General features: G+C 37.8%; 1 protein-coding gene across 6 annotated transcripts in view; it reads left to right on the top strand.

Annotated features, from left to right (window-relative positions):
- DYNC1I1 (dynein cytoplasmic 1 intermediate chain 1) overlaps positions 1–12,397 on the top strand; it is a 343,203-nt gene that overhangs the window by 267,246 nt on the left and 63,560 nt on the right. For all 6 annotated transcript variants that reach the window (XM_016131454.2, XM_016131458.2, XM_016131455.2 and 3 more), the window contains 2 exons: positions 7,867–8,013; positions 11,936–12,049. In XM_016131454.2, coding sequence (XP_015986940.2) covers positions 7,867–8,013; positions 11,936–12,049 — 261 coding nt within the window. The remainder of the gene's footprint in view (positions 1–7,866; positions 8,014–11,935; positions 12,050–12,397) is intronic.

Below are 12,397 nucleotides of genomic sequence, written 5' to 3' on the forward strand. Positions count from 1 at the left end.
TGAAGGGACTATAAACTATGATATAGAGTCTAAATTCCCCTAAATTGGCAGTCCTTGCTCTGTGAGTATGCATGTAAATAATAATGAATTCAATTTTGGCTTTCACTGCAGAGTTATCTCTGATGCTAACTTTGCACTGTTTCCTCTTTCTCCTCTAATTCATTTTCCAAAGTCAGTAAATGTCAGGACTTGGAATTGCCATCAACAATAGGAGCTGTAACTAGGCATGGAGATATTTGAAAACAGAGAGAAAATCAATGTCCCAGACAGAAAGGAAGGGTTGTCAAAAATAAGGACTCGGAAGAGTTAAACATGTAAGAAAAGGTGTTGTAACACTTCTAGGAGTTTCTCCACCCAGGTCATCAAGGCAGGATCAAATATTACTAACTGAATTGTTTAGGAAAGATTCGTTGAGCAAAATGAGGAGTCCTCGGGACCTTCTTTTTCTCTAGAAATGTTTCTTTGAATCATGAAGTAGTCATTTCTAATTCTACATCAGGGAATATTTTTTATCAGTCTTTAAACTGCACTACTTAATTCAAATCTTCCAGCAGTCCCAGGGAAAAGAAGCAAAGAAAATGCCCTGTTTCTAAGCAGGGCAAGAAAATGCCCTGTTTCTAAGCATGCTCCTATTATGAATTGAAAATTTAAGGTTAGACATCTCATTCAAATTAGGATGTGAAAAACAAAGCAGAAAATAACAAGTGTTAGTAAGGATGTGGAGAAATTGAAACTTTTTTTTTTTTTTTTTTTTTGCTCGTAGGAATGTAAAATGATACAGCCACTATAGAAACAGTATGGAAGTTCCTCAAAAAATTAAAAATAAAATATAATCCAGCAATTCCACTTATAGGTATATACCCAAAATAATTGAAAGCAGTCAGAAAGAGATATTTATACACCCACATTAATAGTACCATTGTTTATGTTAGCCAAATGGTGGAAGCAACACAAGTGTCCATTGACTGATGAATGGATAAACAAAATGTGATATATACATAGGATAGAATATTATTCAGCCTTAAAAAGAAAGGAAATTCTGATGTGTGCTACACAAAGATGTAATAACACTTGTAGTACTACCTAAGTGTGGTAACAGCTATAGGACATTATGCTAAGTAAAACAAAGCAGTCACAAAAGGGCAAATATTATATAAGATACCATTTATATGAGGTTCCAAGAGTAGTCAAAATCATATAGACAGGAAGTACAATGGAGCTTGCAAGGGCTGAAAGGAACATAGGAGTGGGAAATTAGTTCAATGGGTATGGAGTTTCAGTTGGAGAGGATAATTTTCTGGAGATGGGTGGAGGCGATGGTTGCACAACAATGTCAATGTACTTAATGCCACTGAACTGTATACTTAAAAATGCTTAAGATGGTAAATTTTTATGTTATGTACATTTCATCATAATTTTTTAAAATAAATAATTTGAAAATTTGCAAAACAAAATTAAGGCTTAGAGGATTCACACAGCTAACAGGTGTCACAGCAGGAAGTAAGCTCTAGGGACTCCAAGTGTGTCAGCCTTCCCTTTCCACTTCAGTGCCTCTTGGGGAGTGAAAACTGAAGATGTTCAGGGGAAAGTAAAAAGGATTGAATAATTGTTTGAAAAAAGATCAAAATAGTGCAGACATTTGTCTCGAAGATAAGAAACAAGGTTGGTAAACTCCATGAGATCAGGACAATGTCTGCACACTATCTTTTTAAAAATTGAAATATAATTCCCATATCATAAAATTCACCCTTTTAAAGTATACAATTTAGTGTTTTTTAAAATATATTCACAAAGTGTTGAACCATCACCACTATTTAATTCCAGAACATTTTTATCACCCCCAAAATGAACCCTATATCCATTTTTAGTCATTCTCTATCCTCCTCCTGACTGCCACCCTTAAGCAACCACTAATTTACTTTCTGTTTCTATGGATTTGCCTAGTCTGGACATTTCGTATAAATGGAATCATACAATATGTAGCCTTTTGCGACTTGTTTTACTTAATGATATTTTCAAGGTTCCTCCATGTTATAGCACATATCAGTATTTTATTCTTTTTTATTGATGAATAATATTCCTTTGTATGGATTTTTAATCTACATTTTAATCTATATATTATTTTCATTTTTAATCTGTATAATAAAAAAATGTATGTTTCATCTGGTCCTCAGTTGATGGACATTTGGGTTGTTTCAACTTTTTGGCTATTATGAATAATGCTCTTATGAACATACGTGTACAAGTTGTCGTGTAGTCATATGTTTTCGGTTATCTTGGGTATATACCTAGGAGTGTTAATTTAATGTTTAACTTTTTCAGGAATGGCCCGACTGTTTTCCAGAGTGGCTGTCTCATTTTACATTCCTAGCAGCATTGTATGAGTATTCTGATTTCTCCCTGTCCTCACTAACACAAGTTATTTTCTCCCCCACCCCCAGCTTTACTGATCATAATTGACATGTAAACATTTAAAAAATGTAGTTATCCTAGTAGATGTGAAGTGGCGTCTCATTGAGGTTTGTGCATTAACTTTTGTATTCTCAGCACACAGCTCTAGGCACACATGAAAGTCTCAGTACTGAAAGGCATGAAAAGTTCAAGGGATTCTAAGAAAAGTCATCAGAATGAGTGGTTTCTAATCTTTGGGAAATCAAATTTTAGAGTCAGCTGTTCTCTTTTTTTTTTATTTTTCTTTCTTTTTTTATTACAAACTCAGTCAAGAAGTAGCAACCAAGCTAATTCAATATTTGCTCCCGGGCACCCCATTACTAATGGGGTGATAACTTTCAGAAGATAGTCACTCTTCTCAGAGTTTAGAAGAATGAAGTATGCACCCTGGGATAGTAGCTTAGGTGAAGGAAAAGAGAGCTCAGAAGGAAACAAGACTTTTCCCCTTCATTTCAATCAAAGTTAAGTGCCCGACTCATGACTCATGTCTTGGCTCTACCACTTTTACGCCTTGCACGTAGTCAGATGCCTGGTGCTATGTGATTGCCTTTAAGAGGGGTTTTCGATAGCAGTGTTCTCCTATTACATGTTTTTTCATTAACAAAAGAAATATCTTTGTGGGTTTCTTAGGTACTTGCAGAAATATATACTTTTTCACTAGTAGCCAGAAGCATCTGATCTCTCTGCCTCAGAGCCCTCTGACAGTTAAGCATTTGCTTTTAGGCAAATAAAATGTCAGCCATCATTAAAAAGCATATGGCAACAATATGGCTGTTCCGTCTCTGGGGACCAGCCTCTCCCCAGAAGAGATGGTACTTGAAATAGGAGATGCTTTTGAATACAGAACCCCTCTTTCTCCCACTCAGGCATGGTGGCTGGGGAGTGGGCAGAATGCCACACACGGAAGGACAAACCAGATCAAATGTGAACATAGGGGACGAGCTGCCCAGCCAGCAATGACCAAAGGCTTTTTGTCCTAGGCATCTGGTCTGTGGTTAAGGGGAAGTGCCATCCCTAAGCTGGCCTGGATTAGCTCTATAAAATAGAAAACAGCCTTCACAGCCACTTAAGGAGAGCTTGGGGTCGACTGGAATTCAATGCAGTGGTGTGCTGTGAGCAGGGGGAGACGTTGAAAGCGGAGTCTCCACCGGTCTCGTCTCTGTGGAATTTCCTCGGTGAATGGGGTAACATAAACTGCCTTGTCTCGACATAGATGATAAGGGTGTGGAACCCTGTTCAGTGGGTCAGCTCGTGCTCAAGTGGACATGTGGCAATACGGATAAAGAGGAGTGCCGCCTTTCCAGGGACCGCTGGTATCCAGGCTGTCTGCTCAAGATTAACAAACCATTTCCTCTGAAGCCTCTGGGCTTCTGCGTCTGCAGAGGACACCAGAAGTGGTCAACAGATGACTGATTCTCAAAATGTAGTCTCAAAACCTCGCTTGTCTCAGTTTGGGGAAACTATAGTATACAAATAATCAGAATGTGATGCTCGCCCTGTTAGAAATGGTGTTTCCTCATGCAAAACTGTCTCTACGTTACTTGAGTTAGAATGCAGATAGTCAGGCTCACCGGTTTTACATCAAGCTTTAAATATATTAACTTATATTTCTGGGCCCCTGATTTGACTGTCAGTGTGCCCACATCAATGAATTTACTAGCTTCATAGAAAACAGAGTTCAACCATAGTGTCAGGAATGCTTACTTTGATTAGACAGTTAACATCACCCAAAAATCCTTCTTGTCAACTTCATCATGATTTTTCCACGCATGTCAACTACTTGATTTGAATGTTTAAAGGCCATACATTGTTTCTCAAAATAGTTCTAACTCTCTAATTTTTAAAGAATAAAATAAGTACAAAGTTAAAACTACAAAAATATCTTTATAGATACATATTCTTTTAGAGCCAGGATCACAAGGTAGGGAAGCCTTGTTTCCAATAAATTTTGTCTAAATTGTATTAATCTTATAATTTAATAATGCTTTATTGTGACACTGATTAACTGAATGAATATAAAATGTTAAATGCCTAGGAAAGTGATGAATTTTTAAAAATAACATTATTGTTAATTTTTTTTTATAGAATATGGCTTCAGAAAATGTGTGGTTAAAAACAGAACAACAAAAAACCACATATTTTAGCAGTGTCAATCAATTTTTCTGGAATGCTTCTTTACCCTTTACTGAATAGTTGTAACTGACAGGATGATATCATCCTTTGCTCTTTACACTGACAGTCTATAAATTCCGTGACAATTGACAACAACTAGATCAGTAGCTGTATGAACAGTAGGAGGTTGCAGGGCGTTTTTCCGAGACATTTTACTCTTAGGGAATTGATGCATACTTTCCAAATTAGAAGAGGGTCTCTCTCTGTCCGGGCTGTAGTTGGGGGCTGTTCAAAAGGAACCTAAATATTTGGACAAAAAAATTAAAAAAAATTCAATCATTCAGCTGTTTGCCACAATTACGTCAAACATCAGGGCACTTAGAAACATCTCAAGAAATGACCAAATTCTAAACTTTACATCTAGGTAATTGAGATCATACTGCCTTAATGTTTCCATATGAATGGTAATATGTCAAATGTGGCATACCTTGGAGAGCCATTCTGTACCTTAATATATATTCTAAAATGCTATAATTAATGTATTAAGCTTAATAATAAGTGAAATGGATGAATTACATAACTACTTCTCTATTTCGAATCTCTCAAATATAAAATAAAAATGTCTACTTTATTCCTTATGGAGATATTGTAAAGATTGGTTTGTAGCAAAACAGAATAGCTTATGATGGCAGAATTCTTTTAGCATTAATTGGATGTTTTATTAGATTTGAACAGAATTCTAAATTTGAGATGAGGGCTTTTGTGACATTTGAAATTTTTTGCAATGATTGAGTTAATACTTAGTGGGCACTAGGTGTTTGATGAATGGATGAATGAATGAATGAATGAAGAGTAAACCAATGAATGAATGAAAAAGTAGGAATTGAGAGTTCTCACTTTGTGGGGTTGGAGTCTAATTGATGGCCGACTCTGTGTTTCAGCCTCGTAGAAATACCCACACTTTACATTTTGCTCTAGTTTAGTCTCTCAACGAGCTGTGTAAGGTTTGGAGCAGTACATGCTGGTATTTGACTGAAACACAGAAGCAATCAAGTGGTTGAATTCTGGATTTTTCTAATTTAATGACATTCCTTTATCCATATTGATTGGAGCTTTGGTAAATTCAATTGTCGATACCACCTGGATAATTTTAAGTCTTTCTGAAGCTTTAAAGAAAATGTTTCCAACATAGCTCAAACAACATAAGAATTTCATCAATTGAAAACTAAGAATCATTTCTGTGGGATGTGTAAAACAAGAAGCTGACCAGCATTATTTTCTTTTTCTTTAATTCAGTATCATTATTGAGAGTTTTTCTTGAACTTTATGAAAACCAGATTGGGGCACACGCATGTTCTCCATTGAATCATGTTCAAGGCATTGGAACTGAAAATCATTTCAAACCAGGAAAACATGACATTGAAAAATAGTCCACATTCTTGATTCTCCCTCAGAATATCTGAGACTGTTTCTGACTAGAGAGCCTTAGGCTGATAATCGATCTGATCTTTTTAGAAATGGACGTTTAGCTTCCTGTCAGAAAGAGGTCGTCATTTTTTTTTTTTTCAGTCATTTCTTTACTTTGCTGGCTTATCAGTTACAACTTTTGATCCTCTCACTTTGTTTGTCAGAAAGCTGTGATTTCTCACTGTTGCCTGCAGAAAACATCCCTAGGTGCCTGCCATTCAAGGCCCTCTCTGGTCTGGCCCAGGTGACCTCTTCAGCCACATTTCCTGCTACCTGCCTCTTCCATGAGAGCTCTTTCCCAGCCAAACCAGACTGCAGGCTGTTCACCAGCTTCTGTTTGGGTGCCTCTAGTCTTTTCTTCTCTTTATCCATCTCTCAGGAATGCCTGTTTGTTTTCCTGTCCACTCGCTAAATGACCCACATATACTTCAGAGGGTGATACATTTTCTTTCATGAGGTCTAACCATCGCACCCTTTACACTTTTCCTCTTTCTTCCCTCTTTTTGAAAAAACAAATCTTCCCCCATCACACACAAGACACATCAACATATGTGCGTGCATGCACACACACACACATACACGCACTCCTATGGTTTAGTGACAGGCATGTACCACATTCAAGACTGCTACCTGTGTGCACGAATTGTGCCCTGCACACTTGCAGGATGTCAAGTATGAACAAAAATTAGGAGGGGCAAGTGAGGACAAAAATTCCCCTTAGTCTCCACTTGCCAAAGCATGTGCCCACCCATATGACTATGTCCATGCAGAGAGGCACCTTTTTCTATTTCAGACAAAGGCGTGGACTAGCGCGTGTGGACCAGCAGCAGCTCTGTTCATCTACCTGCATACCTTTTAGCTTCTTTAACCAGGGTACAAGTTTGTTGAGGGCAGTGACTACTTTTGTCTTCCCATCATGCCTTGTACAATGCCTTTGTTACATGTAAGATCATTTATTGAATTTAAATGAAGGGATGAAATGTATTTATTAAAAAATTACTTCTGCATACAAATGCAAACATGTAAAGCACTGCAGGAATGAAAATGGACTTTTTAGGAGATGTGAAACAGTCAACTTGTCTGATTTTAAGTATATCATGGTTCTGTCTCAGCTAAGTAATTTCCCATAAAATGTAGTGCCCAGTAGTCTTTTGTGGAATTTCATAAACCACACTCACGGTGCTATGACAGGCCATGGCAAAGCTGAACTGAAATCCATTTCTGACTGTTTGTTAAAATAGGCAAAGAATAACATTGAGAATTGTCTGAAGTGGGCAGGATAAAGGTCAGGAGAAAGCCCATGGGAGGGGAGGGAATTTGGGGAGGAACCAGTTGGATCAGTCTGAGGTCAGTACACTTCCTAGAAGTCTACTTGAAGCTGAAAAGGCAAAAAAGCACCCCATCTCAAAATCTTCAAAGCCTTGCCAACACTACGTAGAATAACTTGATGTGGCCATAGCCTTAGAGTAAAGAATTGCTTTGTAAAGACTTCAGTGGGTAATTAATATTAGCTCTGATACAATTTCATTGGTAAGTGGGAAATGTCTATAAACCAAGTTTTCCAGACCACGAAGCAATGATGTACATCAGATAGGTTTTATGCCTAATTGATGACATACCCAGGGTATTAAATTTCAGGTTTCAAGGGGTAACTGTTGGCACCCTCTCAGGGCAAGTCTATGTCTGTGTACAAAATTTTCTGTTCACTATGCACTTAACAATTGCTTTATGTTTTCCAGGATGTATTGAGTTTATGTGATAAACTGTTTTCTCTTCAGAAGGAAACGAACCTTCTCCCAGCATTTCACCATGTGCCCTTCTCCCTTTTGTTCACAGTCCTCTGTGATGTCAGTCTGCTTTGCTCGTTTTCATCCCAACTTGGTGGTTGGTGGGACTTACTCAGGCCAGATTGTCCTGTGGGATAATCGCAGTCACCGGAGGACGCCAGTGCAGCGGACACCCTTGTCAGCTGCTGCACACACAGTAAGTCAAGCTTTTGTCACATCCCTGTTGGCCATCCAAGCTCTGAAAGGGGGGATAATTGACAAAAGTACAAGGTTGTCATTAACTTTAAGTTAGGAGTATCTAATTTATAGTGATTGCAGCCTGACTAAAATAAAGCTGAGGAAAAGTAGGTGAAGGAAGCTCTGGGTTTAGAGAAATCTAAGGTTTTACAAATTTTAGCAACATATAAAGGATCTCTGTGGACGTCTTGAAGGTCACCAGTGAGGATGGATTGAAAATAAAAAAGGACACGGGGAGAAACTTTGGAACAGGCATCTGTGAAATTGTTTTCCTAAAGAAACCCTTCACATTTACATTGTAAGGTGGAAACATAACTTTAGACACACCCTGAAGAGTAACCATTTCATGTCTAGGGATGGTACGCGAGACTTTTGCCAACAAGCAAAAGTCCACTTGTGATTAGAGGAGATCTATGACCTTAAATTCCTGAATGCGTGATGTAAGTCTCAATGGTAAAGTCTACAGTGACAATATAATTCCCAAGGTTAAGAGTCAACATCTCAAAACCATTACCCATAATTTAGCAGAAGAGCTTCAGTACAGTGTTTGGAAGACAAGTACTCTGTCATTTCCTTTAAGAGAATGACAGGTGTGTTTAGCAATTGTTAGGAGGAATGAGAAGACAGGCATGTCTCCATCAATCCGTGCTACCTTGACATTCAGAGTAACTGATGTTCTTCCTCTGAAATGCCCAAATTATGCCCAAGGAAACAGCTCTACTATTGTTTCAATTTTCTTAATGTAGTTGCCTCATTTGTTTCATCTACTGGCCTCAAAACCACTCTAGCTTTAAAAAAGGACTGCTAGCTGTTTTAGCTAGACCATGAAGAGGAAATTTCTTCCACTCTTATAAGATAGATTGACAATGGGAACTGAAAATGCCAGGTCAGCTTTAATTCTGATTGACTTGGGCCTAAGACATGCAAGTAAAACTAGTTGTTGGGAAGCTTGGAAAATTGCTCATGTCTACTCAATTTCCCCAAACTAATAACAGAAAATTGTGACCCAGGAAAAGGCGAGCTTGATGCAGGTGTTTGCTCAAGTAGTGTGAAATCACCTCTTGCCTGTATGTATATATTTGGTGTGTTTGTGAACATGCCTTCTGAAGTTTCAAAAAATTGTCAATCCAAATGTTAGAATATTTAGCAAGAAGATTCTGGTAAGAATCGAAATCCAGTCATTAATCTTCCTTTTTCAAATAACTTAGGACGTGATCATCAAAACTAAAATTCAATAATTATCGAACAGAATGACATTATTTCTGTTAGAAAATAGAAAACTTTTTCCCCCCTCTCTTTTGCTGTGTTTTATTGAAGTCACTGCTTAAAAAAAAAGTTCACAGTAAATGTCATGACTGTCTTTCAACTTCCACTAATGACTGGCTGATTAGTATCAGGATCAAAAGTGGTTAAGGAAAAAAGAGGTCCACCACAGATTACTAACTAATTTCCTTTCACACCCACCACACATATGCATTTGGGACAACAGGAAATTATAATTAAAGCAAACCTTCTGCCACACAGTGAGTTTATTCCTAAAATAAATAAAAAACGATCTGGCATCTACACTGGAAATATGTGCTGAACCATTGCTTTTTTCTTTCCATTAAGCAGAGCTGTATATGTTTGTGTCTGTGTATGCCCACGTGTCTGCTTCTGTTCTGGTTTCTTTACATTCAACTCCTTTCTTTTAAATTGATTTTTATTACTCATGAAAGCACAGGCCAGTAGTACTGATTAAAGCCAGGAAGAGACTACCACACACATTCCTTCTTTAGGCGTTTGGCTCTATGCATTCTTCTAGATGCTTTCTTTCCCTACTCAACCCACCTGTAGGAGTCCCATTCTATTAGGGTCTTGGTGATTTGTATGGATGTTCGCTGATTAACATAGAACCCCTATTGGATTTTTGCTGAAAAATACTGGATAGATTTAATTTAATAATTTTTGGACATTGCTTTCCCATTCTTCAATTTTGCTAAGTCTGCTGTTTTTAGGTGAGAATTTGTTTCATCCATTCTTACACTTGATTTTCACACAAAGCTTCCTTCGGATGCTTGCATTTAAACACTGCTGCAGGTCCCACATACACCAGAGACTTGGGGAAGAGCATTATCTACAGTCCCACAACCAGTTAGTCTTCTTGATATTTAGACCTGATCAGGATAACATTTTGTTTCAGATCTCTGGCATCTAGACCCACTAAGTCCAATTCATTTGAAAGTTTCTATAGGAATGGAGTACGAAAAAGACAAAGAGACTTAGTTGACTGTCCATCAGCATGGGTAAAAAAGGTAAAGTTATTGTTAAAAAACAAATATAATCTTAGGATGCATTAATACAGGCATTTTTTTTTTAACCTCATGAGACAATTCAATACTCCCCAGATTTCTGGATTCTCTTGGTCAGAGTATAGGTAGATAGTTATGTTTCATTCTCTGAACTTCAATGTTGAGAAGAACTCAGACAAAATGTAGTATATTAAAAAGAGAGTGACAGGTTGGGGAAGGTACTGAAAACCAGACATTCAAGGAGCAGTTGAAATAATTGCTGATGATTAGTTAGGGTAAGACAAGACTAGGGGGAGGAAGGATAATGTAACAATAATTTGAATAATGTTTTAACTTGACCTGTATGATCCCAGAGGGCATTGCACTGAAAGCATCTCCTTGAGCTTTCTTTATCCCTGTTGGTGGAAGGAAGAATTCCTTAGGAATTAGTGCTAAAACTGGCTACCCTTAAGAAAGGTGTTTAATCAGAGTTTGGACCACTTCTTGGTAGAGGCAGATGAGCAGCTGCCCTAGATGATTATTATGGTTCCTTCTGACCAGGAGTTTATATGATAATAATAGTTTGGGAACCATCCTTTATATAACATCAACTGTCTAATATTAAGGATTGTTTCATTGTCATTGTGGCTAGGTATTATGGATAGTAACTCATCAAGAGTAAGTCTTAGACTGTCAGCTATTTGTACAGAGAAGCATCAACTGAGTTGTGGTTTGGCCACTGATGGCTAAGCTGCCTGAAATCTAACCCAAATTACTGCTAGGTTCTGCTATGCTAACCTTCCATTTAGTATTTAATGTGCAGCTGCAAATGATTTTAGCCTACCATTTAGAATTGTACAGAGTGGGATAACCTACTAGAGTATGACAGGAGGTTAGAGCATCTTGCATACAACTCCTGGGATGTATAAAGGACCTTTCTCAAGGCCCCGGCCAAATCTAAGCCTCCATACTATCCCAAATGATATTTTGAAAAATGAATCTATCATTATCCTAGATTTTGCAGTAACATAAAAGAACCTAAATTTATCTCACTAGATGTGCTGTGCCAATAATTTCCACCATCATCTCTCTCTCTCAAACTAAAGAGGCTGATGAATATTAACCACTTTTTTATAAAGAATGTTAACAAATGCTTGGCGCTGTGACCATAATTCCTTAAATTCTGGATTTAGTAACACTTGTTCCTTCCAAAAGTCAATAGTTCCACCCTTTTGAAAACTGGCTTTTTCTATTACTCACAGTGAGTTTATAAGCCAACCTAGGTGGTGGGGACTCAGTTAAATAATCCAGATTCACCTCCCTGCCCTGCATCTGCTCATCAATCCTCCTTTGCTCTAGCTTCCTTCAGCTTGATTGCATTGCATCTGACTGAGCGAGATGAAGCTTTGTAAGTATTTCCACTACTATGTTGCTTCCAGAGCTTTTAGAAAGGAATCAGGTTCAAATCAAAAGTGGCAAATGACCTGAGGCTCATATTATTGTTGGATTATGTCACTCTTTAATCCTTGTTTTGGAGTAATGTGCTTGATACTCAAATGGAAGCATTTCCTCCTGGATCAGTGTCTGATCCTCCATGTTTATGTTTTGCAGCATCCCGTGTACTGTGTAAATGTTGTAGGGACCCAGAATGCTCATAACCTCATCACCGTCTCTACTGATGGTAAAATGTGTTCCTGGAGCCTGGACATGCTCTCAACTCCACAGGTGGGTTTGTTTTCCCCTACACATCAGAGCATCCTGGTTAAAAGAGATGCCTGCCTAATGGAACATAGTTCCTAAAAGCCAAACCCTCACATCCTATAGGAACTAAAACCAATGGGTGCACTTGAAAGACTGGGGCTTGCTTTCAGCAGTCTCCTCTTGAAGCCAAAACCCATTTCCTTTACCACAAATCATGTAATTATTGTAATACATTAATCCTTAGGTCAGTTTCAAGTGAAAATGAAATAATCCATTTTAAAGCATAGTAATTATGGAAGTTGCCTGTGGTATGAATTGTACTTACCCTACAGCATTGTTAAACAGATTCAAATGAGGTGGGAGCTCAACAGA

The sequence above is a fragment of the Rousettus aegyptiacus genome, unplaced genomic scaffold, assembly GCF_014176215.1.
Source record: "Rousettus aegyptiacus isolate mRouAeg1 unplaced genomic scaffold, mRouAeg1.p scaffold_m13_p_13, whole genome shotgun sequence".
Taxonomy (NCBI): domain Eukaryota; kingdom Metazoa; phylum Chordata; class Mammalia; order Chiroptera; family Pteropodidae; genus Rousettus; species Rousettus aegyptiacus.